This window comes from Cyclopterus lumpus, chromosome 16, assembly GCF_009769545.1.
Source record: "Cyclopterus lumpus isolate fCycLum1 chromosome 16, fCycLum1.pri, whole genome shotgun sequence".
NCBI classification, from domain to species: domain Eukaryota; kingdom Metazoa; phylum Chordata; class Actinopteri; order Perciformes; family Cyclopteridae; genus Cyclopterus; species Cyclopterus lumpus.
Window position 1 is genome coordinate 14,431,235 of NC_046981.1, and position 26,771 is coordinate 14,458,005.

A 26,771-nucleotide genomic window follows, 5' to 3' on the forward strand; every position below is an offset into this window, starting at 1 on the left:
CCTCCATAATGATTTTTTTATTCCAAAGTTTCAGCGTGCCTGCAGGGTCTTTGAATTTATTTTATTATTTTGAGCTTTGCTTTAGATTCGTCTGCGTCTATGGTGCTGAATAACACATGTTCCAGAGTAACAGCTTCTCTGAGTAAGAAAATGAAAAAAACTGCACATTTCAATCGAAGGCAGTCCATAAGTTTATGAAATTCAATAGCAGGAAAGCTAAAAGTTCTTCCAGGGCATCTATCTGCCCTAGTTTTAATGCCCCCCACATATTTATAGTGGAACTCATGAGCACGGCATGCCTCATTGTTGAATCTGTATAATTGTGTGTTCTCAATCCCCCAGCTTTGATCATGTTTATTGCGTTCAGGGTTGTTGCTGATAGCATATGAATTTAAATACGACCAGTGTCTTGGAATTGCAGCCCCACTAATCACAAAACTGTAAGATAACTTTTTGCATTGCATCCCATGAATACGAAATGTCATCTATTGACAATTAGTGCACCTGGATCCAACTCCTTGACTCTTTAAAAAGAAATCAACCTTCTGTTCCTCTGAATATACATGTGGGAGAAAGTTTAAGATCATTTTGTGTTCTTCGATAAGTCGTCGTTGTGATTGTAGCGTCGTGAATGGGAGAAACAGGTGTTTAATTAGCTCATCAGAGTCGCATGGCTCAAGTGCCCTCTGCTCCCCCTTGCACTTCCAGAAAGGCCTAATGAAGTCAATTCAATGAGGCAGAGAAGCAAGATAAATACTGAGGAGAACGTGAAGTAGATGGAGGCTTTGCAGATGGATGTAACTGGATGGATTTGGTCCTTAACTCGTGTTTCGGTGACATACTTTTAACCGTCTGTGTTTTTTGCTCTCAATTCTGCTCAACTCTTGCAAAGACACTTTGCTGTAGTTATCAACCTCCAAACATGCATCCTGGCCCCTAAAGACTAAGATAGGAAACAGTTTTTTTACTGAAAGAAAACAACTATACCTTTTACCAGCAAGGAGCACTCATAAAAGTACAAAAGAGAGAATACGATGCAACAACTAATTGGTTTTCTTTTTAGAAAGATCATTTTTATTGCTTTAATTGCAAACAATAGTATTCGTTTTTTGCATGTATTTTATTCTATTTAATGTGTTGTACTATCTGGACCTTGAGATAAAAGTTTGATTTGATATTCTAAAAACTAAACCCATTTACTGCATTTACCGTAAGTGCCATATTACATTCTGGGTTTCAAGAACTATTTTCATCACTATCCCAAAAATGTATTTCAACAATATTAGTCAGTGTAAAGCTTCAACAATTCTAAATGTAATTTTCATTTAAAGTGGTTATTTGCAAATGATTAGGAAATACACATTATTAATTAAATACTTGCTTAAAGAGTAGGATTTCTGAATTACACATTGCTGTAATGTGCCATATGGTCCATCTTTCTTTATGACCTCATCTACTCATCTTTGGCAACAATAATGCCAACTTGGCAACATTTGCGATACACCCTAATTGGTGCCTTTAAGTTTTAATATCAGACCATCATACCTTAGTTTTAAACAAGCAGGACTGTGCTTCTACCATAGTTACGCATAATGGAGGGATTCTTATAACAGCATCTTTCACAATTTGAAATGGCTTATAGTCTTTAGACAGTAATTATCTAGGATTAGACATGGCATGAATGTGACCTCATACAAATTGCGTGAAATACCACACAGCTTGATGCAAGACTAATGGAGAGGCATTCTATTATTGCAGCTTCAGTAGCACTTACGAGAATAGATGTGCACAAACCTTCCATTTACTGTCCTTTAATCCCGAGAAAATGGAGATCAGCGGGATGTAATCATGTAAATCTATTTTATCGCTGGCTGAAATCTGTATTCTTGAATACTGCAAGTGAACAAATACTATATGTGCCACCTTTTCTATTCAAACAATAAAAAAATCCCCACAAATGATTCCGCCATTCATCAGGCCTACGGAGGTACCGATGAGATGTCATGCTTGGCAGTATTCTCAGCTGTAATACTTTTGGAGATTCTGTTCAAGCTCAAACTTTTTTGTAAGTTCTAAGAGCCTTGTATATTTTTCCACCACTTTTTCCTCACTTGCAGCCAGGGAGATTGATCAAATGAGGTTCAAAGGCACATGTTTTCTTTAACTGGCTCTTTCTATCCCTTACAGAAATCTAAGGTTTCTACTTTTGAGAAGATGTGGGCCTTTATGAGCAGCAAGCCGAGCACATCACTGGTGAAGTCTATTGAGGATGGGATTCAGAGGGTGCTGAAGTCAGACTATGCCCTCATCATGGAGTCCACAACTATCGATTACATTACCAGGAGGAACTGTAACCTGACACAGGTGGGAGGGATCATCGACAGCAAAGGCTATGGCATCGGCACTCCCATTGGTAAGACCTGTGAATACATTTGAGACTACCTACTAACTAATACAAGAAATCTCTTAAATGTTGCCTTTTAAAGGATGAGGGTGAGCGGTTGCTTTTAAGACGTTTTAAGATGTTTTTTTGTTTTTTGTTAGACAGTATGCCACAACGTGTTTATGAACCTTATTAGCACAGAATCCAGCTGGCATATCTTCCAAAGTAAAACAGACCTTATGTTGCTTCCAGGCTCTCCATACAGGGACAAAATCACCATAGCAATCCTCAGCATCTTGGAGGATGGGCGCCTACACATGCTGAAGGAGAAGTGGTGGAGTGGGAGCAGCTGCTTGGATGAAGAGCGCCACGAGACAGGCCCCATGGGTATCCAGAACCTGGGTGGTATATTCATAGTGCTGGCATCTGGTCTCGTGCTGTCGGTTTTTGTGGCGATCGCAGAATTCGTCTACAAGCTAAGGAAGACTGCAGAACGTGAGCAGGTATATGTCCCCATAAATCACGAGCCTAATGTGTTATTTTCTTGATTCAATCTTTACTCTGTGGTTTGTAAAATTAGTCCAACATAAATTAAATTGCACTCAGCCTCGATTTTAGCAAAGAAGTTTCTAACCAAGTCTATTGTGTAATGATACTTCCACATCGCCTCTAACCCAACGGCGTTCTTCTGGCTTTTAGTTCAAACACGCTATAAAAGGATTTGCATGCCTTTGGCTAATCCCTATGAGTACTTGGGCCATAACACCACAACATTTACTTATTTTAACAGGCATAATTACAAATTGGAGCATAGAGAATGAATCCATTATTAGTCATTGGAGTTGTCAGAATAGCATGAACCCCTTCACTGTCACTGATTCCAGTGCGTAGTTGCATGTGTACTCATGCACCACACTTGTTCACTCTTTCTGACACAGCAGCAACAATGAACCGTGTGCAGCTTGGTGGTGGTGGTGGTGCATTTTGACATTGCTGACAGCTATGGAAGCTCACACACACACACACACACACACACACACATGATCACTGACAGCACATGAATGTTACATTCTAATGCATGTTGTGCTCTTTAGACTGTCGACACTCTGCTGTCAGAACAATTTAAAGCTAAAGCATTTACCCCCCCCGTCCCTTTCCCCCTGTCTCCTTCTTGCTCCCCTCCCCGCAACCTCCCTTTTCGCCCAGAGGTCTATGTGCAGTGCCATGGTGGACGAGATCAGACTGTCGTTCACCTGCGAGAGGCGGGTGAAACACAAGCCTCAGCCTCCAGCCATGGTGAAGACGGATGCAGTGATCAACATGCACGCCTACAACGACCGACGACTCCCGGGAAAGGACAACATGAGCTGCAGCACTGGGATGACTCCCGTGTTCCCGTGACAATGTGTTCCCCCCAGGGCAAGAACCTCCTCAGCAACTTGTCAGGGGCAATGCCGGAGACTAGAGACAATGGCATAGACGGGATCAACAGATTCACTATTAACCACAGCGACATGGGGACACTAACAAAACATGGGCAACTCAAAATGGCAGCATCAGCCACACAGGTATGACAACATTCACCACTGTATTCACAACCACAAGAGGTACAAGTAATATTTGGGGGAGGTTCTGCAAAAACAGTGCACCCTAAAAATCTGTTTCAAGTCTGATGTTTACGTGCGCAACACAAAAACACAAGAAAATACACATTGTTCAAGGAATCCTCTGTCAGTGAAAAGACTGATAGTTTTATTGGGAAATATGGACTGAAGCGAGTTGAAAGGCTTTGTTGAGAAATGGCAATAAATTGCAGATATACACAGAGGATGAAAAAAAGAGTTGTTTTTATTAGAGATCCGTTTTGCCATACATTAAAGTTATGATATCAAGTTCTCGCCTTTCGTCGTGTTAATTTAACTCCCAAATGGCCTCTGATGGCAGAAAATAATGTTACCTCAAATAAGTTGTTGAGGCTCCAGTGTTTATCTTTGAGTCCTAAGTTGCAGGTTATGGGACCGGATCTTTTGAAAGCATGGTACACATATCATAACCTGAAAGAATACTCACTCAGTATGTGCAGTACTATTGTTGTTGGAAACCCATAGAGAGACAGAACTGTTCAGCAGTAAATAAATGTTTGTTGAATTTGTCATGTGAAATTAACTATATCGTAACACACAAGCAATTAATCATTGATGCAGAGATTGATTTGAGCAGAAGAACATTTTATGTCAAAATGATTTCAACAGAACTAGATACATTACAATTTGGGCCAATTCCTGCCCACTCTGCTTTTTAGAAAGCACTAATCTTGTGTTCAATGCAAAGTAAATTAGAGTGATTTGAAAGGGACTATTAAGGGATCTTACTAGAACAGTGTTTCCAACCATGCAGGGTAATAAGTATTCAAAGCTAATTGTAATTGGCACAGTCATGGCACTATAATGTATTAGCTGGTTTTGCAAACCACGTCACCTTAAAGTATTGTTATCAACAAGATAATTTAAAACAATCATTGCATGAAAAGCATAAGAAGAAAAAAACTGAAAACCTAAAACATAACCATGGTCCTGTGTAATTTCTAAAAGGATAATGACAGAAATATGGACCAATTTCAAAGGTTTGTGCTCTGATGACATGGTAGTATGTCTGTACTTATGTGTATGGATGTTTTTGCATACGCATATGTACAGACTGGGTTGGAAGGAATTGGATCAGGTATTTCTGTTCATATCTTTGTTGAATAAAGAATTGTAAGTCACAGATAACTGTGACCTTAAAACAGTGTATTTCTTAGTTGTATAATTGTGACATATCCATCAAACATCGTGCTGGACTTGTGTGGCTACAGGGCCATGGAATGTCCAAAGTACTTCTTAACACATTTCTGGCTAGTTACTTCTTTTTTTTTCCAGGTGTGATCTAGAGGCTTTTTGGCAACAAACTGATTGCTTTGCATTACAGGTGGTTATGAAAACTTACCAATGATTTGGTTTGAAGGTTATCTCAGACTTGAAAGTCACCAGCTCGTCCTGTTTAATTAGCTGGTGTGGACAGAGTAAATCCATACATGTAGTGTGTGAACATGCTGAGAGATAATTCGGTGAATAGATAAAAGGCAGATGATGATTTTGTGTGGTCATGTTGAATTTAATACCTATCGAATAAGTGTTTATCTTCAGCAAATGCCGTAGGAGGATTTGAGGAGTCTATGAGCTGCTATCACCTGGGAACCCAACCAACAGCAAACCTCTGTGAGGTTTATGAAGTCAATAAGTCAAGACATAAAAAACAACAACTTAACAATCTATGATTCAAGAAAACTCCAATCTGTATTACTTAGCATTGGTTTGGTAGAGATTCACTGTATAATTGTCTATGGATTCCCTTCTGCAAAGTAGAGTATGTAGATAAGATCAGCAGGAGAAAATGTATTTTGCTAAATTTATACTGTTATAAATGAATTCTGTTCACAGTCAAATATGTTATAGATGCTATTTATTTCATTAGAGAGGTCTCTTTAACCCACTTCTTTACTTGACCCCAGTTCCACAGCCCCAAATCTTGTTTATTTATTTAATAGAAATGCAGTATATTATGGTATATCGGATTACTATCATCCAGATGGGAAACTGTATGTAAATCTTCTTTTAAGATGGCTGATATATTTCTTTACGGTGAATATGAAATGGAACTAGAGCTTCCCAAATAATTTCGGGGACTCTCTCTTCAAATAGTAAGAATAGGGTTTATCTTATGTAACTGGACCTTTAACCGCTCTTGAAATCCCGATCAGGATTACGATCTAGGATCTAAAGTACGGCCACAGCTGATGCGTGGTTATACAATATTACTGTTACCCTCATGTGTACTGTAGCTTCCCATGCAGGTGATTGCCTCTTGTATTCACCTCTGTAATATGTGAAAATTATTTAAGATATCATCATGATCCAAATTAGTTGGAATTACGACAGGGTTTTCTGATTTGGCTGATTCAGTCGGTTTGGTTGCTGAATATATATACATCTTTTTTTACAAATTTATGTGAATAATAATGTCATTTTACACAAAATTGTATGAAACGTGGGAGAAAAGTAAAGCAAAATGTAAGCTACATAACCTCTGTTCCATTAGCAGTGAGTGATATGAGTTTTGATTTTCCAGCAGTCACAACGGTATGCCTTTTTATGTATACCTTTCTCTTGAGTTGCACAGCTTGCATCATTTGGCAGAAAACCTCTCAAACAATACGATAAATATGTTGGTGCCAACCAGGGTTTTCTTTGTGGACATGCAGAATTTCTATGAATATAGTTTTTGTAAGGTTTTGTAAAAAAAAAAGGAAAAAAAAGATCATTTTGTTTTCCTAGTAACTGTATGTGTTAAGAGTACATTAGAATAACTGACATCTGAGTAAAACATGGGGAAATTCAACAAAATATTAAAGAAAAGCTAATGAATTATTTTCTTTTTAACGCATTGTGAATAATTCAATTGTACAGTCTGCTGTTTGGGTTATATGAAGTTTTAAATAAAAAATACAAACTATATCTCAGGCTAAGCTACTGATTGATTGGTGTTGTGTTGCCATGCGATTGCGATTTAGAAATGTGATATTAAGTAAAATATTGATTCCAACTCAATTTTAAAACCCAGTATTTTTTATGCTGACTTTTACCAGATGTCCGATGGAAGAATCTTTTCGTTCTACAGATGTTTCAATCCGAATTAGGGGAGACATTAACATAATAGCATAGAGCCTTTAGCCAGATTGCTTTAAAATAAAGGCATGATTAATATCTGTACTTTGCCACAGTCATTATTAAGTTCCAACTAAACAAAACAGATAATGCTGTATCGCTCAGAATGAGATAGATTGGAGATGAGAACACAGCTAGAGCGGCAGCATACAGGTCACTAACAAACAGGCTAATGCATGAGGCAGAACCTTTGAAGGGTGAACATGTGAACATCTCTAAAAGGTGGCTCATGGGAGAATATTATACATTTACTAAATAAGAAAAAGAAAAAAAAGAAATTTTTTAGGCAATGTTATTTTCTTTGGAGTTCACAAATCCAAATCAGTGTGTTTTATGTGTGCATGCAACAGCTGCTACATAAGGCTGGGCACATCACGTAAAACACAGAGTATTGCAACACTACAAAGGGGGAGAGGAATAAACATGTTTGCGAATGGTGGTCATGCATGAATGAATATGCTCTTTCAGGTTGCCAATCGACTGCAACAAGCAGAGATTAACCTTGCGGGCGTTGGGATGGCAGACGCACATGTAAAAAAAAGCACGGTGGAAGCCCAGGCCATGGCGTTAAGGAGCAGCAAGCACATAATGAACGATGGGCAGCGGCCTTGCGCCTAATGGGGAGATTTATTATCTCTCACTATCAATTAATCCCTTCGGACAGACCGGGGCCAGCGGGGGCGCCTCAGGAGTATGCAAAAGAAAAAAAGAGGGAGGCCGACAGAGGATGAGAGGCAGCAAGTTGAAGAGAGAGATAGAGATGTGAAAGGACATGAGAGGTGGAGGAAGCAGGAGCAGAGGGGCGAAATGAAAAAAAGATGGGTGAGAATAGGAAAGAGGCAAGGAGTGAGGGAAGGATCTGAAGATAATACTCACAAAGACGTGAGCGCTATATACAGACAGTGAGGGGAGAAGAACAAAGGGTTAATGGCAAAGTGAAGAGAGAGGTATAGTTTGCAATAAGATATGAGTCAGGAAAGACAATGGAGGAATGCAGAGTTACATGGGAGAGCATATCATGAGTGAAGCAACAGGAGATAAAGAGCCCCGGGGATCATAAAACAGAATGTGGAAGACTGATACAACACTACGAGCTACTTTGTGCACATGCTTTAAAGATTAGCTATATGTTCAAGAGCCGGACTGGTGATGCAATAATGTAGTTAATCTCTGGAAGTAGGTCAACAAATATCGACTGCCTTTTTGAAAATAAACTACACAGTTACTAAATGGATTTTATTGAACATAACGATTCCATTCAGAGGAAGATGTATGAATTAAGTTGGAGTGGCTTTTAAGAAAAAGGACATTCTCCTTTTTTCATGATGGAAATTCTCTGTTTGATTTAATGTTAATGTGACAAATGGGCCTAATGTAGAACCATAAACTATGTATCTAGAGTGTTTTTACACCGTGTTCTTCATGTTGTGAATAGCAGAGGCAATGAATGGCATATACTGCAGTTGCTTTACAGTTCTCAACATCATGTCCTCAGATGTAAATCCTCAAATATGTCACTGTACCTTACAAGGCACGATAGGAGAAGGGCTGCATGGAGAAAGCACAACCCAAAGCCGACCTCCACCTGACTTTGACATTATGGAGACTGCTTCGGTCCGTTGCTCATGCACACTCCTGGCGCTTTTTCTCACTCTGATGGCACATGTCCAGACCAGTGCTCTTTTTGATGACCTTGACAGCGGGTGATGTTCTGCTTGACACTCCAGGGCGATGTGCCTTCGCTCAATGGCTGAGCATCATCGACCCATTTGGGTATGAGTGAATGCCCGACCCATGCCATGCCCATCTCAGTGGTCCCACTGGGTGAGAGACCCATCTTAGCTGAAGCTGCACCAGAGGATTGCCTCGATAGGAGAGCCAGTGTTCACTGAATCGTATTAGAGGCAATGTCATCATCCCAGAAAACGGAATCCCCTCCATGAAGTGCAGGATATGTAGCTGTAAAGGATGCAGCTGAGTAAAAATTGTTCTGGATATATATCACCTTCCAACTGAAGACCAGAGAGTATCGCAAACCAGGGCATGGAACGTTCTAATCCTTGATATTTGATGTAATCAAACTCCACTTATGACAGAATGTGTGGTCAGCATTTTTCATAAACCGTCATCCAGTGTGTTTTCACATTCTGCAATTAGTTCTCTATACAGTAGATTTGATTGTTAGTGGCAGAGTCATTTGTAAAGGAAATAGTCGCACACTGGGAGCCATGATGAAACATTATTTAATAATTTAGCATTTATTTAAGTTATTTAGTCAATTATTCAAACATTATTTATTAATTTAGCATTTATTTAGTCAATTATTTAATCTTTTTTGCTTTGTGTCTTTGAGTGTGACTATTTCGCCCCATTGTCAGCACCTGTCCAGCACTGACAATGTATATCATATAAAAAACATCTACAACCGAGGAAAACACTTTTGTGTCAGTGGGTGATTTAACATTTATGGGAGTAACAAAACAAAAAGGAGTCCCATTGAGCGGTAAGATGAAGGTGACGAGCTGCACATCTCCAGCTCCTCAGCGAGGAAAAGTGTCGCTGATAATTATCGATCATGTGCAAGTGATGCAAGTCAAACATCAAGATTGTATTGACTCCGATACATTTTCACTTTCATATGTGGGCAGCGTGCCAAAGAAGGTAGATTACAAGACTATCAGAAGGTCGAAAGCACTGTCCATCCCAATAACGTCAAACATTTTAAACAGTTAATAAGTGTGTAATTACAGCGCACCATAATATTTTAATGGAGTAGTACCACAGAGGGAATACTCATGCATATTCTACCTTCCATAATGAGCTTGGCATTAGCCTACATGTATCGTGTTTGTACAGGGAGACACCATATGGCAGAATGTCTAAATGAGAGAAACATATTGTTTATTCCAGACCCTGCCTCTTTTATTGCAAATCACCGACACCACCAGTATCAGAGCTCTATCCACACGCCATCATGTTGAATTATCCATTTGACTTTAGGTGAAATAGCCTGATGGAGACATCGCCCATGAAATGCCTTGGTGACTTGCTCTTTCTGTTCTCTGTCTTTGACCCTGGTAATGACTGGAATAGAGGCTTTTCATGAATAGAAATATAGAAATAGATGAAAGGCAATTTTCTCCAGTCTACATACAATAACAACCTTGAACATTGAATGCGGAGTAGTGTTTGTCAAGAAGGTACTGTGCGTTTGCAGTTTAACATTGCCTTGTGCACTCAGGGGCACCTCTTCATCCCCCTCTTCATCGCTTGGCCCTCTCGAGAGCATGTCACATGTCAATGAAGCCAACGCAAACTGTGCTTACACTCATTATAACGCTAAAAGTTTGAATGCACATGAAGCAATAAGTACATGTTTAAATACCCCATGGTTTGTGCCAGCGTCTGAGACCTTACCAAGAACTGTGCAGCAGACAAAACGCATGCAGTCAGTTTGGTTCTGAGGGCAAAAACACCTATTTGAAAGGAGGTGTCAGGGAATGATAAGACTCATTCAAGCTGACAGGCGGGCCACAAGTACACAAAGCATATCCCGGTACAACAATAATGTGGAAAGGGCATCTCATTAACAAACAGCTCACTGAACCCTAGCGTGGCTCGGTTAAATCAGAAAACGTGGCTGAAGCTATTAAGCTGTACAGCGTGATGGGGGAATTGGAAAAAGTCTGCACGGGTTTCTCGTGCGACATGAGGAACAATGAGATGTGGGCGATATAACTCCATTTGATGGTCGCAGTAGTGGTGGTGCTGTACTGATTGTTTCATTCCACCATTTCATACAAAATAACATTAAATTATCTTTGCAAATGGATATTTATTTTTGTGTATGTAGATGTTATGTAGATGTTAAATACCCGTATCAGTGCTTAATGTTAGGTCAAACTGAGCGTAAATTCAAAAAAATAATTATTGTATTGTATTAATATATACATACTGTCTGTCTCCAGATGGCTTCAGTAACGTAATACTCCAAAAGCCTTCATAACTAAATTTTGCTCACCAAAATAACCATATTTGTTAAAGGGTGCCGGTTTCAAGTGATTTGCACCGAGCTGGTGTGTCTCCACACATTCAGAAATTGTTCTGTTTTCTGCAACAAGAAGACTAAACATACCAGACAAAACAATGGATCACAAACCAACTGAAATTACTTTAGAAATGCTAAATGTTATCCAGTAACCATATACCAAGATCATCTTGTGTAGTCCCTGCATGTACGAATTGGTGATTAGCCAACAGGTTTGCATCATTGCCACTTACAGGCGGACCTGCCTAAGTGGTCCTGGCCGGGTTTACATAAAATCATGGCCACTGAATAATTTTTTAAGATTTGGTTTTGGCCTCTTTGCTTACTTCTACCTGATGAGATACTGTCAATATTTTATCTCAAGGATGCGTGCAGCCTACAGCAAGGCTGTTTGATGTTGGCTCAGGACCAGACTTCATTCGGTTCCAGAGGGGCATGAAGTTCACCAGCAGATGATTTGCTATTCTCTATCAAACTCAATCCCTACACTTCCACCCCTCAGTCTGGGACGCTGCCAATACATGCAGCATGTAAACCTTTCAAAAATGTGAGAGTTGTTGAAAAAATCATCAAGATTGCACAAAGGCACTGTTCACCATTTATGGTTTGACTTGGCTTTGACCATTATGGGTGAACGGGTTTGTGCTGGTTCCTGGGCACAGCCCTGTCAGTTATCGGCTACAAAAAATACATTTTCAGAACAGCAGCTACCCTGGCTCGGCATATTAAAGCCCTCTGAGGCAAATTTGTAATTTGTGATATTGGGCTATACAAAATAAACTGAATTTAATTGAATTTAATTTAATTGAATATTCACGATAATGACTTAATCAGTGTGATACGTTTAAGGTGAGGTCAATTTAGCATTACTATGGCAGAGAGGAAGTAATTATACCAGAAACTAAATGAAAGCTTGTCTTTCGCTATTTTGTGTTCTCCTTGGTAAAACATGAAACATCCTTATGGAAGCCAGGCAGTCTCTTTTCTCTGTCTTCTATAAGAGGACATTATATGGCCTGTCCACAGGAAAGGTGCTCAAGGGTGTCTGGCTGGCTGGGGGAAGGTTTATGGGCTGTGAAGGCCAATTTGAGCAGCCTGCAGAGTCCAAAACCGTCACCTTCTTCCTTCTATCGCTTTTAGAACGTCAAAAAAAGACTAAAGCGATTATAACCAAAGAAACAAAACTGCTGTTTAAAACTATTGGACATTTTGAGTGGTAGTGGCAAGGATCTGTGGACCGTATATTGCTCATCAATATTAAAGAAGGAAGTGACAGTTGGAGGGACTTGGCAAACACTCTTGGCACCTAAAGCAGGATTGCAAGTGATGGCTGGGTGCTTTGTTTAACCCAATATGTGGTGGTTGAGTAAAAGAACAGCTGCTTTGGACCTCTAAGACCAAGGGTGTCGAGATAATGTGGGCCAACTGAAAAAACCTAGTATCAAGTGCATTTTAGAGACAGGTAAACAAATATTTAATTGTATTATTTTTTTATTTCTTTATTTCAATTATGTATGATTATTTTTCTGAATTATAGTTTGATACATGTTCATTTAGAGTTGGTTTCAATTCTTTTGGATCGAGTGTTCGGTAGTATATCCTAGCAGGGTTTCCCTTAATTCAGACAGTAAACTAACATCACCGTATGCCACATTATGAATATGCACTTGCAAACCAAGCCACACATTGTAGCCATAAAGTGCATGATTAAAATGTGTCCTGCTTTCAGTATTTATGGCAGATGACTTTTGTTGTTCTAGACTGGTTTTAATATCCACACAAAGCTACAAAAATGTTAATGTGTAGCCACTGAAAAAAACAATTTATGTCAGCCATATTTGTGTGGCTCCGTGATGCCTGTGTTTACAGGTAAGGCCAAATGTAAAGTCATATTTAATTGCGGAGCATTATTGCTCAATGAGGCTTTGTTAATGCAAGCTAGTGTCCCTGATATAAAAGATAAATAGACAGCACCTGTGGACGAGCATAAATGGGACAGTGTATTCCCTTTTTAATTCGGTGACTAGGAATAACGGACTAATTCAATTTATGAGTCCCTTTACAGCAGGGAATTTGAAGGTATAATGATTAATGTATAATTCTTGTTGATTAAATTAGATGAAATACAAAAAATATGTTGATATTGTTGATTTGTTAACTGAAGGCGATCAAAATGAATGTGGGTCAGGAAAGGGACCTGGCAAGCTTCTTACTGGAACTCCTCCAACCACTTAAGTCATACTTTGCAGTAAAAAGCCTGCAGGTGTGAGAGAGGATTTGGGACACCCACAACAATTCCACAGCATTGCCGTTGACTTTCCTGACTAAAAGACCGTTAGGAGATGCTGTCTGGCACGAAGCGAGAGGCGTGGGCTTCGTTGGCGGTTTGTGGCATTGCATATGGGAAGTCCTTCAAAGTCAGCCGTCGTGCCGCAGGCAGCATTCTAATGAGGTCATCAATAACCTGCAACAGCTGCTCAGAGAGAGAGACCTCATCTGTTAAGCTCTAGCCACCAGTGACTCTGCCGTAACTGAACAAACCGCTCCAAAATAATGAAGTATTCTGTGGATACAACACCACCACAGAACCATTAATTGGTGGCATTGCGGTACATTTAAAAAGTGACAGGAGTGACAGTGAATGAAAAGGTTGCATGTAAATGCTTCAGGACCTGTCACTTGTCTATTGTGATACTTTGGCCAGAAAAGCTGGTAAACATGTCACATTCTGATTCCGATTCTGACTACAAAGGATGAGGTCCAACCTTCGGCCAATCCGGAACAAGTAGACAAACCTTGTAGCACTGAACTGCATTTTAAAAATTACAAAATTCAGCCTTAATTGTCCTTCATTATTTTCTCATTATTTTCAGCAACCTATCCATACACATAATTAAAAACGTTGCCAAAAGCAGTATCTAAGGTATGGTGCATTATGTTGAACAAATACATGTACCAAAGCCTTCACTTATCAAGTGTAATTTTGAAAATGTGGTTGTGAATCATTGACATACCTCATTCCAGGATGTTTAAATTTGATTGGCAGCATCAGTAATAACGTTTATTACTGACATATGCACACAGACAGACCAGAGGAAGGATAAACGAAGGCCAATCCACAACCGTTGCCATATTTCATCATTGTAAGGAACAAGAGTCTACCAGTCTAGGAGAACTTGTTGGTTTCTGGTGTCTTATAGCTGCATGAACATTTGGATGAATGACTTCTGATCCTCAATTTCCTACCCTGAGACATGTCACTTTAAAGCTTGTTCTTGTCTCACCATGTTGTATATTATTGGTTTTCATCATCATTGCTTGGTTGACCCCTTCTCTGTCTCACTGTTGGAGACACCCCAAGCTCATCTATTCCTGTGATATTTGCGGCATGCCACATGTAAGCTGGCAGGGATTTTCTTACGCCTCTGTAGCTGTCAATAGAACATGAGCAAAGGCAGCAGCAGCAACATCTCTCTTCCTCTTCCTCTCTCTTCCTCTTGCTATCTCTCTCTTTCTCTCTCTCTCTATGCTGTGGATTTAGCCCAAAGTTCATTCTTGCTAGGATAAACCGACAATAAGAAACAAAACAGGTGCAACTCTGCTTGCCAGCAACAAAATGTCTGCCAGCCTAGTTAGAAAGCTTTTCTAGGGAATACTGTTCAAGTTTTATGAATGTGGTTGAACTCATAGTTGGAGTACACCCAGTGCAATTCATATGCCTGCCAGAAGTACAACTGGTGAGCCGCTGTGGGATTCTTATCCTTAAATAAGTTTGCACATAATTTACTTGTGAGAAATGGGATGTATGATTTGTGTGTCTTAATCCTTCACGGTCTTCAGAAGTAAATATTTTATTTAGGTGTACATTTTTATCAAAAATAAAACATTGATAGTAGATTTCATTTATTGAAAGTACAAATATGCATTTCTGTACAAATATGCATTTCTGTTTTCCAATAAAGCTGGTATAAGGGATCATCTCAGTATAAAATTGGTTGGGTAATCCATCCATCCATCCATTTTCAATACCGCTTATCCTCATTAGGGTCGCTGGAGCCTATCCCAGCTGACATAGGGCGAAGGCAGGGGACACAGTCCATCGAGGGCACATGTAGGGACATACAACCATTCACTCTCACATTCACACCTATGGGACATTTAGAGATCAATTAACCTGCAGCATGTCTTTGGACTGTGGGAGGAAGCCGGAGAGCCCGGAGAGAACCCACGCTGCAACGGGGAGAACATGCAAACTCCACACAGAAGGACCGCTCCGACCGGGAATCTTGCTGTGAGGCGACAGTGCTAGCCACTACACCACCGTGCAGCCCAACTTAATTGGTTGGGTAATGTGTATGGGTAATAAAGTTCTGACCCATAGAAATAGGTTTGGAATATTGTATTGAAATTGGGAAAAAGAATGAAAAGGATCCGGTCATATATGTATTAACATTCGGTTGTGAAAAGTGAAGCCAAGTGCCTTAAACTTGCATTTTTCTAAAAGCCAGTAGGGGGCGACTTCTCTGGTTGCAAAAAAAGTCTGATTGTATAGAAGTCGATGAGAAAAATGACCATACTTCTTAATAGATTTAATAACCCAGTTAATATTCACATTTTTAGTTTGTTCCTTTTTTCCGTACAGCATCATGTTGATTTAATTAATGATGGTCATTTAGACTAATAGACATTAACGCAAGGTTTGCTTTGGGATGCGGATCTTGTGATTGACAGGTCGCTACCGTGGCATTGTTCAGTCTGGGAGTTTTGGTGAGTCTCCTCGTTTTTGTCTTTCGAACTTTAAGCTCTTCACAGTGGTTTTTTTTTAGTTCATGTAAGTTGTAAAAATTTGGTCGCCTAGAAACGTCTTATCCAGCTCCACCCTCTTGTGTCATGGCTTCAAAAAGTAGAGAGGCTTCATCAGAAATGTGCCCTATACCTCTAGAAACGCAATTTCAAGTCACATAGGGACAACGCCTGCCGTTGGCATTATGTTCAAGGTGTCCTATATTCATTTTGTGGTACCATATATTTGCTCCTTGCATCTCTGCAACTTGGATAATAAGTTTTTACCCGTACAGAAGCGTGTCTCCACTCCTTCCCACTATCCAGCTGCAGTGAACCCTGGCCAGTGCTTTTAGACATTGGATTTGCCACGCTCATGCTAGTTCCTATTGCACCCATGATAACTCCTTACATTTTCATTCACCTTACAACTAATGCAAAGCATTACGTTCAAATGCATAGCAACACAGCTGTTACTACACATGCCCATTTGAATCTCGTCATTTGGAAGATCATTCTCTCTGAGAAAGATTTATCCTTTGATGGTGTCGTCAGCCTCGCTAAGATGTTAGGCAACATGAATAATGTTTGTGATAAGCCCCTTTTTCTCTGTAGTTCTGCCATAATGGCTCACACGCAGAGTCAAGTAGGGAGGTGGTGGAAGGAAGAGGTTATATCTGAGGCTCTCCTGCAATAGGGCACACTGAGGGTGGCAATGCAGGTTCAGCAGATGCAGCTGGAGCATGGCCACAGAGTCCCAGATTAGATATGGAGGCCCTAGCTAATTCTAAGAAAAGCACCAGCTGACATCAGCCGTCCCACAATACTAATATAAATCCAAACGTGAAGTTAATAAATGCAACAGGATTTAAAAATAAATGCATGCCGCCTTCTTTATTCAAGTACATTAATACAACACATACATCTGCTACTGGTGCTCCCGTGTTAACAATATCAATTTCTTTTAGGCTCTCCATCCCTCCATTATCTCAGTTTTATTATGATGGTTTTCTGGTCTTAATGTACCTCATTGGTCAATTAATCACCTAGATTATACCTTTATTTACTTAATGAAATTTACTTAGACCTGCCAGTCCTCTTCAAAATGATGTATTGCTCTTATTGATGGACTGATTTCTGAACACTGCTTGTGTTCCCACTAATTGTCCTCATTGATTAATCTTGCCCGTCTTCTCACAAATGTCTCCTTTATTTAGTCCGCACATTCATTTGCGTAGGCACGTGTGTCAATGAAATCAACAGTGAAAGGTCTTTCCAACAAGGCTTGGGATGGAGATCACCTTTTCATTAAGTGGCGAGGGAACTCCAATTCAGTAGCAGCACAATGTGCCTTGTATGAATATGACATTAGATGCAGGCAATTGGAAAATACAACGGCACACAGGAGTGAAGGTGAAAGGATACTGTACTTGAGATGACACACTGGACACATTTAGGCGAAAAGTGAGTGTAACATGCGGTCTGACCTCTCCTTGTCCTCTCTGTAACTTCAGCAATAGTTAACATCATAATGCTGCTATTTATGGCACCCGTTAAATAAGGCAATATCTCAGGATCGATTTTGCTGCCGCTCGCTCTCCCCTTTGGTACTCTCTTCCAACACACGTTGGATTTGATAACTCGAGCTCTATTGATTTTTCTATAAGCAAAAATAGTCTGCACAGAGGCATAAACAAAAGATATTGGTTGTGTCCACATGCTTTTTTTAAAGGATCAATATTTCAATGTTTTTGTTTGGTTTGTGTGGGACTTTGTAACTTTATATACGAAACATGCAGAAGCAAAAAGAAAATGAAATGTGTATTTTTTCTATGAGGCCGTATTCATTTCCAGGAAAATGCATGCAACTTGGTTGTTGCGTCACAACTTCTTAAATTCTCCGACTGCAATATTGACTTGTATGCATCTTGATGAGTGCATGAGGAGGAATATGTGCATGGGGGATGATGCTGATACACTGGGGAAAGATAATATACAGTGAGATTGCTTCCCACACACAAATGGAAATATGTGTAACCAGCTAGATAATTTGAGTCCTTAATAATTTTATTTAAGGATTATTTTCTAATTTTGATTTAACCAGACTGTAATTTAAGTTTTTAAAGTCATTGTAATCTAAATATATTTCTGTTAAACAAACTGTCAATCACAGCAGTTTTACCCAGAGGTGTTCTCATTGGTGATTTCAGAAAATGCAGACTCCCGATTGGAAAAAGGAAAATAAGTCCCACCCGGCTAGCAGGAAGAAGAATTGACGTTACGGAGGAGGAAATATGCGAGTGAGCGGGCACTTAGTGTTTTCACTAATTACCGTATTTTCCACACTATAAGGCACAGTTAAAAGCGCACTTAAAAGCGCACTTAAGAGCGCACTTAAGAGCGCACTTAAGAGCGCACTTAAGAGCGCACTTAAAAGCGCACTTAAAAGCGCACTTAAAAGCGCACTTAAAAGCGCACTTAAAAGCCTTTAATTTTCTCAAAAAAACGACAGTGCGCCTTATAATCCGGAGCGCCTTATATATGAATTTCTGGTTGTGCTTACTGACCAAGGAAGCGATTTTGTGTGGTACGCGGCGCTCTGTCAAGATGTTTTAGTACGACTTTGGTAAACTACAAAGCCGCACCGCTTGCAGCATTATGGTGCGTTCACACCAAACGCGTTGCAAATTTCACCGACTCCGTCTCGAGTTGCGAAACTTTCGCAGAGAGTGACCATAACATTCAGATTGGCAGATTGGGATCTAGTTTCCTGAGTTGGGGAGAAAGTGACATAGACTAATGGATTTCTGTGCCTGGTGTGATTAAGAGGCTGTACTAAACCTGAGATAATGTGCTGATATCCGCTGGGAGCTGCTTGACGCTAGCTGATCATAATCAGTGGACCCAAGACGGTCGAGAAGCCGATCACTTCTCTGTAGCATACTCAGCTCGCCCTACATGTCCTGTCTGGTGATGTCGGAAGAAGCACACCCATCTTCTCGACAATCTCCTACAATTATAATAATAGGATGCTGATTAGATTAATCAGCACCGTGTGTGTCTCTTATTGAACATAATGGAATGCTTGAGAATGTAGTTCCCCTTTTTATGTTTTGTGATGTGTAGTGAAAGTGAAGAAAACACTCTTTTTTTCCGTGATGCTATTTTAGCGTTGAGTGGTGAGAAGAACTCGAAAAGCCACTCGACGAGCTGGCAAAGCAAAACTTTAGGTTTCATAGAGTAAACAGGCCCTGGTGCATTAAACATTGCTGATGTTCTTATGCATGGTCCTTGGGCTTCACGGTGCCGTTGCACATTTTAATTTTAATCTTAATCAATGTTCCGTGCTCTAATGAGAACACTGGTTTTTACACGCTTGTTGACCTGCCAGATCAGGATGCACTAAATGTGATCAGGGGCTTATTAGCCTTGGGAAGGTGAGCACTAGCCTCTAGCACCATAACAGCAACTAATGCTGCAAGCCCTCCCCACGCACACACTACCACAACAAACAGCCTTTTATTTTCTAAAGGGATGACTCTGATGAGTTGGCGCATCAATTTTAGGAGGCCACAGCATCCATGAGTGGGACTTTAACGCAGCACATGTGGAAATATGACTCTCGTCAATTCATTCCATACTGTCATTACTACTTAACTAGTCCAGTGGGACTCCTTTACAGCAGAATAACAAGTCCCTGCATCGCAACAACCATATGTCCACGCTTTCCCTGTGGAAGACGCCTCCGGCTGTCCAGATCCCATTTCTGTGTTGTCAGTTTCAGGCAGAAGAAGCCTGAGAGCTATATGCTGGACCATCAACATGGATCAGGATGAGCTACTTTGCTGACAAATCTGGATATAAATCCACAATTACAGCATGAGTCATGATAATCAATTGAGTGTGATCTTGTGAAAAGTTTATGTGTGAATTATAGTATCTTGGCCTGTGCAGCATGGCTCAAAGCATATTAAAAGCATATTAATTGTGACATCAAAAGCCATGTTTTCATGATACTTAAACCCGAGGACTTCAATAGTGTTTAATGCTCACAAAAAGTGAGGTGCGGAATATTCACCAGGTCAAACTTTGCTATTTAGGGGGCCAGGGTACCACACTATCCAGCTAAATCTCATCTGTCCCATCGTAAACCTTTATAGATAAATTGAGCTTAATCTGGATACACACTGAAGGAGTAGAATGGTAAGACCTGTTCAGATCATACAGCGTATGCATATGAGCATCTGACAGTCAGACAGAATGCTTTTGGATGCTACTTTATTGTACTGTGCACTGTGCTATTCCAGGCATTTCCCAAGCAAGCTTTTAATATTAATAACGCTCTGTGTGCTGACACTTACAATATGACTGGGAATTAATTGCCTAAATGAGTAGGATAGCTCATTTGTTTATTTGTTTTCTTCTTCGTGTTCATTATTGAATTAAACGACACAATCCAATTAGTAGTGTGCATTGCAGTTTGATTAAGCAAGTAAAATATTGAGGCGGATGCTCAGCCAAATTATGTGGCATTACAAATCCTCCAAATCACAGGGATTTTAATTCAGATATTATATTACAGAATCTCTCTGAGCTGCATGCTGAGAGCAAGAATGCCTTCATCTGTCAGTAGTTTTGTATTTCTACCTAAAGACTGACCGGTCCAACGCTGCCTGGTTTATCCAGGAAAATGAAGAGCTAATGCTTAATTGTCTTAAACTTGCATTCCTTCAAATGTTCATCAGATGGCGGCTCCTCTGATTGCTAAAAGAAGTCCAATCTTATAGTATCAGACAGTTACCCTTGATTTATTACTTCAGTAAATATTGTAAACATGAAGTTATGCTTTAGGCCGTGGCTTCCCCAGTGTTGTCCAGACTGGGTGTTTTTAGTCTTTTCTATCTTTTTAACTTCAACCCTTTCATAGTGTGTTTCCAGTTAATTACTTAATTAATTTTGGTTGCCTAAACAATTATTATATAATATAATAATAATATAAATATGAAATGATATGCTTCAACCCTCGTGTCACTTCTCGTTGCAAAACAAACAAGATCATGACAGCAAAAAACAAGATGTCGACGGCCAAAATGCCAGACTGTAGGCTTCCAACCGTAGTCCACAAACCACAGGGTGAGGGCATGTTGACCAAGTCCACTTGTACACAGACTGTTGGTTTAATACAAGTTCTATTAATGTAAAAACAACCTGCCATGCGTGTATTCATATTCTACATTCTGCCTTGTAATTATAAAATATGATTGTGCAGAATATTTTCATTGTCATCTCAGTTATTCTTGTAATAATATTTCCCCTCCTGTTCAGTTTTCAGGGTAACAAATTATTGAATAGAAATGACCACATATTTCAATTGGCTGGCGTGCGTGTCATACATATTGAGGAATGGCGACATGTCAGACCTGCCGAGGTGATTCCCAAAGTAGCTCAAACTGACACCGCTTAGAGCCAGCGCTGTCTTCACTGTATGTGTGTGCCAAGTATTTTGGACGTCACTACAAATATGTTACACATTGGGTGCAGAGGATATTTTGTTCCCGTCTCACTCTGAATATATTAACTTTTTTCCCCCCATCCTCTACTACCGAGCTGCGAGACTGATGAACCGTGTTTTCATTGTAAATCAAGCGATCACCTTACAAGGTTCTCTGAAAACACTTTTCACCGTTAACTAACACATTACTGTGACGGCATGTCTGCTGGAGAACAACAGCTGTTGGAATATTTGAAGGTCATCACTTCTTATTTTCTCGGAAATGTGGCAGGTGTCATTTACAGTATAATAGACTGACACATTGCTGCTAAATTCCTTTGCTAAAGAGGAATTGCTTCAACACGAGGAGAAACACATAGGCTTCTTTCTCCAGCCATCTACTGGGGTGAATAAACTGCTGGAATATATAACATATGACCCCAATTCCCCTGTTGCTGGTGACAGATGTCTCCTTTTGCTGGTCATAGTGAATGTGAAGAGGTTTACCTTCTCTTTTCACCATTCTTTAGCGAGGGTTGGGACATTAACTTGACAAATTGAGTGATCTGTAACCTGGATGAATGGATGTGTCATATATCAAAACTCTTGGCAAGAGTCCTGCGTTCAAAACTGTTTGAAAAAACAACAGCCAGAGTGAGACGCCTGCTTATACTGCTTACAAAACTCTTGACAACAAGAATACATCTGTCCCAGGCACTCATAGGAACACTTGATTTTAGTCAAACTAGTGCTCTGTATCCTGAATGATGGATTTAAGGATTTCTTACAATTGCCATATGTGAGACAAACATACCTGTTTCTATCTATCCATCTTCTATATATCTAGACAAATCTGTTTATCTAGCAGTGTGACGCACTTGACCACTCCACACAGACAATAATTGGTACACAGGCTTTCAATTCAACAACAAATTGGTTGCAAATATAGGCAACATTCTAAATTACAGAGTCCACCCAGGGCTTTGTCAAAGGAACATCAGCTGAGACATTGAGCACTCATGAAACAATGAAATAGAAAGGGAGAGCATCTATTTGCAATAATAAAGTGCAAATACAAGCAGCCGGTCCTTAATGGAACTCCTCACTGTATCACTCATTGCTGCCCCCCCCCCCCCCCCCCCCAAGGCCTAGCAAGATTGAATACACCATATGTTTATCTGGAGCTTTTTTCCTTGTAAGTGGCACTGACGGCATGGTTTTGGCACTATCCTTGTACTTCCCATAATGCATCAATCCAAAAGCTCATTTAGGCAGTCACTTCCCAAACACCACACACAAAAAGGGACTGGGTCTCTTATTTGTTTGTTAGATAACAGCTATCCATCCACTCTGCATAACTTAAATCATGCAGGCTTTGCTTTGCTGTGCTGTACATGTACAGAATACCACATACACAGGATTTCACTCTCATGACCAATAGATGCATGTCCAACCCTTGGGTCCCATGTGGTTTCATACAACTGCACGCTGACTTGGGTTGGCCAGATGACATTTGTACACTTTTTTCTTGGAGCTCTGCTGCCTCACTGGGGTGGTGAGCTGGCAACTGATTCTTCAGATTTGTTGTAATTTGGAGAAACGCAGCTGCTTTTATAAGTCCGAAAACAACCTTATCTTTAGTGGTAATTTTGACCTATGTGTTGTGGAACCCAATATAATTTGTTTTTGTTATGTTGTTTATGAATCTTAAAAGGTGCAAAATTATGTTTTTTTGCAAAATATATGACCAGTGTAAAATCTGGGGCTGTCCTCGACCAAAGGAAGTGTTTCGTCACCAAGCACTTTTGTGTCGACTCATCGATTAGTTGAGTTTCTTCACAAAAGGACCACTTTGAATCCTGTGGTTACCAGATATGTGCTCATGCGTTTCTTGGAAATAAGTCATCCAGCATGAAAAAAAACACAAGACGATGGTTTATCGACTGAAGAAATCTTAGTCGATTAAGAATAAAGTGACTAATTAGTCCACTAATCGACAAAATTCATAGATTTATAAACGTAATTTCTCTGAGATTGTTAATAGTACTGTGATATCGGTATCTCATCTAACCTTGTAATGATATTCCCTTATCCTGCCTCAGCAGCCCTCCCCTCTGCCACAGTTACCCTGCCGCTGCCGTACAGCCATATTTTTAGCCCCATAATTTCCTTGGCAGAAAGCTCCTGATGAGGTTGGTCAGGGATGAAGACTTCTATTAACTCAAATGTTGTACATGAAGGGAATTGCAGACCCATAAAGCAAGGTCTTGTCAGTCTCCCAGGTGAGCTCTAGCATGAAGAGCATAGCCTCCCTCTCCTCCCACTGGCAGATTTGCCTTAAAAGTTCAGTACCCAAGGGGGAAGGTAAAAACTTTAAGGAAAGCTGCTTGATTTTCCCCTTCATTTCTCCCGCATTCATGCTGCATCTGCTATTAAGTGGAACTGACTCTCTCCATCATTACAGTACCAAACATGACATCATTTGTGAATATGGGTGTCGTACAGTATAATTCATGTCGACATAGTGTCCCAACAAAGTTTCAAGCTTTCAGACTGTTCCAGAAAAAAGTTTAGCTTAGCTCAATAAAGCCATTTTTCTATGAGTGGTCTGTGTTGCACACGCCCACACTCAGCTGACCCAATACACAGTTTGAGTCCACTGGAGGTGGCAGTAACCATCCAAGGTATACAGTAAGTGCAGGGAAGATGAAGACTGCAAGCTAATGCATGTATATGAATTGCATTGTATATGTATATTTAACTCAACGCTGTTCATCTGTCCACATGACATCTATTGCATCTGTCCATCCTGATAGAGGGATCCTCCTCTGTTGCTCTCCTGAAGGTTTCTTCCCTTTTTTCCTGTGAAAGTGTTTTTTCTATTATTTGGGAGTTGTTCCTGATCCGATGTGAGGTCAAAGGTCAGGGATGTCGTATGTGTACAGATTGTAAAGCCCTCTGAGGCAAATTTGTCATTTGTGATATTGGGCTGTATAAAATAAACTGAATTGATTATGATGCTGGATTTGAAATACAAAACATTTTTCATCAGAAGGGACATTCGAGACACTTGCTCAACCTCAAATGATACAAATGAGGCTTTTTGGTGACTTATATTTTTTGGTGTACAATAAAACTCCACAGGTAACTTATTACTAAATAACAGTTTGACTGAGTTAGTCCTTACTTTTTTGGTGAAATGAAAACCTCTTAATCCTGTTCTCACCTCTACGAGCTGATGAGTGTTTGGTGGATATTGCACTCATACTGCTTGTGTTCTCATTTCCTGAAATGCTCTGGCAAAGGGAAGCACTGAGACTTGTCAGTCCAAATGTCAGCTTGGAAAACTCATTTTTTTAATCTACTATCCCCCCACCCCCTTTCTTATCTATGGACAGGGCTGTATATACTACCAAATGCCACAGTAATATTTCATTAGAAAATTCACCTTACAGCGTACTAAACTGAAGGTACAAATTTTTTGAAAGCTTACGCTGTGAGATACACTCTTACATATAGCTGCCATTAGCTAAGGTCTGGATGAAACACAAACTCAAGGACAGGAATTGAAAGCGCACCCCAAACCACAAGGTCATATTTTCATTTGTGAATGGATGAATACATCTGAACTAGAATCTCACATATGTCGTCTCTCTGGAGCTGAAGACGGCAGCTACATTAGGTCACATTCAAACAATAAATCAGTTAAATTAGAGTGATTATGTCCCGTTAGACCCATGATCTTCTTGATAAAGACAATTGCTCCAAACTGAATGACACTGACCGAACACATTTTGTATTGCATACTGCATACAGTTTATTGCCTCATTTATATTTTGCAACAGCTTGTTTTCTATGGTATGCTCCCCACATTGCTTGAACAGATCTTCCTAGGACGACACAGAAAATCATGTTGGCAGTTGAAAAGGATTTGGGTGCAGTAAGATATTCAATCTATTTTCCTGGACACAGCACAGTGAGATGTTATGCAGACAGCAGAAACAGTGTTGCCGATGGACACATAAAAGCATATTTGCAGGAACAGGAAATAATCTTCGCAGCTGGAATGCGAGATGATGTGTTTTCAGACCACTGCAAGCAGATTCATTTGTTGGAATTTACACACACATTTAAATGGTTACCATGTCTTGCTCCAATATTGATTTGTTTTTCATTCACTCCTCTTGGGAAAGCATGTACACAAAAGTGAAGTGTTAATATATTCTCCTGCATTTTTCCTTGCACCACTGTTGCTTCCAGTTTGACTCGATTTGAACATGTGCAGCCCGGATGTCCATGGATATTCCACCCACGTAAAGTACTGAATGAACTCTTATAATTTGGTTGATAACCTCCTCTGTTATGTCAGCAGTATAACATTCCCGGCGAGGTTGGATTCAGTGTAAACAACAGTGATTAAAGCGCGTTATCTATCCTGCCTTTTGACACTTGTATATCTGAGGCTGGGTTAAGAAGACACATGCTGTCAAGCAATGCATCTTTGTAATTTCCCAAGGTCTAACCCTGTTTACGTTTAGAGCGCTGCCTTCAGTTGTGTGGATGATATCTCAGCAGTTCACAACAGTGTTTGGGGATGTGTCAGTACCCTGTCAAAATAAGGTGTTCTTTAATCCAGATATTCCGTAGCAACTTTCCGACTATCAGCAAATGTTTCGTATGTATTTTAATATTATATATATATATATACATACAAGTAAATAATGAATAATGAATGCATAGACAATAGATAAATGGAGCAGCAGTCTTTACACTGGCTGCTCAACAAACATTTTTTTAAACCAAACCCACGCCCTTGACTATAAATCATGAACAGAAATCAAATAATAATGTGCAATGAAATCAAAGGATTTCATTGCACATTTAATGGCATACTACATAAGATTATGCATGTGTAAAATATTCCACCACAGTAAACAGTGGGTTGTACCTATGAAGGTGTCTGCGTGCCCTTTAATGAGAGTTACGGGGTAATGGGCTGTTTAATCTGGCCTCAGAGCGCGGATGGATATTATGATTAGGAATATGACAGTGCCACTTCCACACCTTGAGAAAGTGATGATTCTACATGTGTTGGTTGTCGCCTTGCGTTAAACGGTTCTTTCATCACTGTCAGTGACAGATGCTGCGATCTCACTCCCAACATACTGAGCTGCTGCAGAGGAACCTCGTCACAACAGACTAGCGTGACGAGGAGAATCGTTCATTGGTGTGAATTATTCTGAAAAGAATATCAATCCAGCTATATGTGTTTTGTGACAGCAGAGTCCCGTTGCCTTGTTACTG

At 40.0% G+C, this 26,771-nt stretch overlaps 1 protein-coding gene across 1 annotated transcript in view; it reads left to right on the forward strand.

Moving 5' to 3' along the window:
* The window catches only part of LOC117745823 (glutamate receptor ionotropic, kainate 3), a 38,855-nt gene extending 35,071 nt beyond the window's left edge, over positions 1-3,784 (forward strand). Inside the window, exons 15-17 of the mRNA XM_034554365.1 lie at positions 2,188-2,413; positions 2,636-2,886; positions 3,590-3,784. Of these exons, the coding sequence (XP_034410256.1) occupies positions 2,188-2,413; positions 2,636-2,886; positions 3,590-3,784 (672 nt within the window). The remainder of the gene's footprint in view (positions 1-2,187; positions 2,414-2,635; positions 2,887-3,589) is intronic.
* Positions 3,785-26,771: the final 22,987 nt, after the last annotated feature.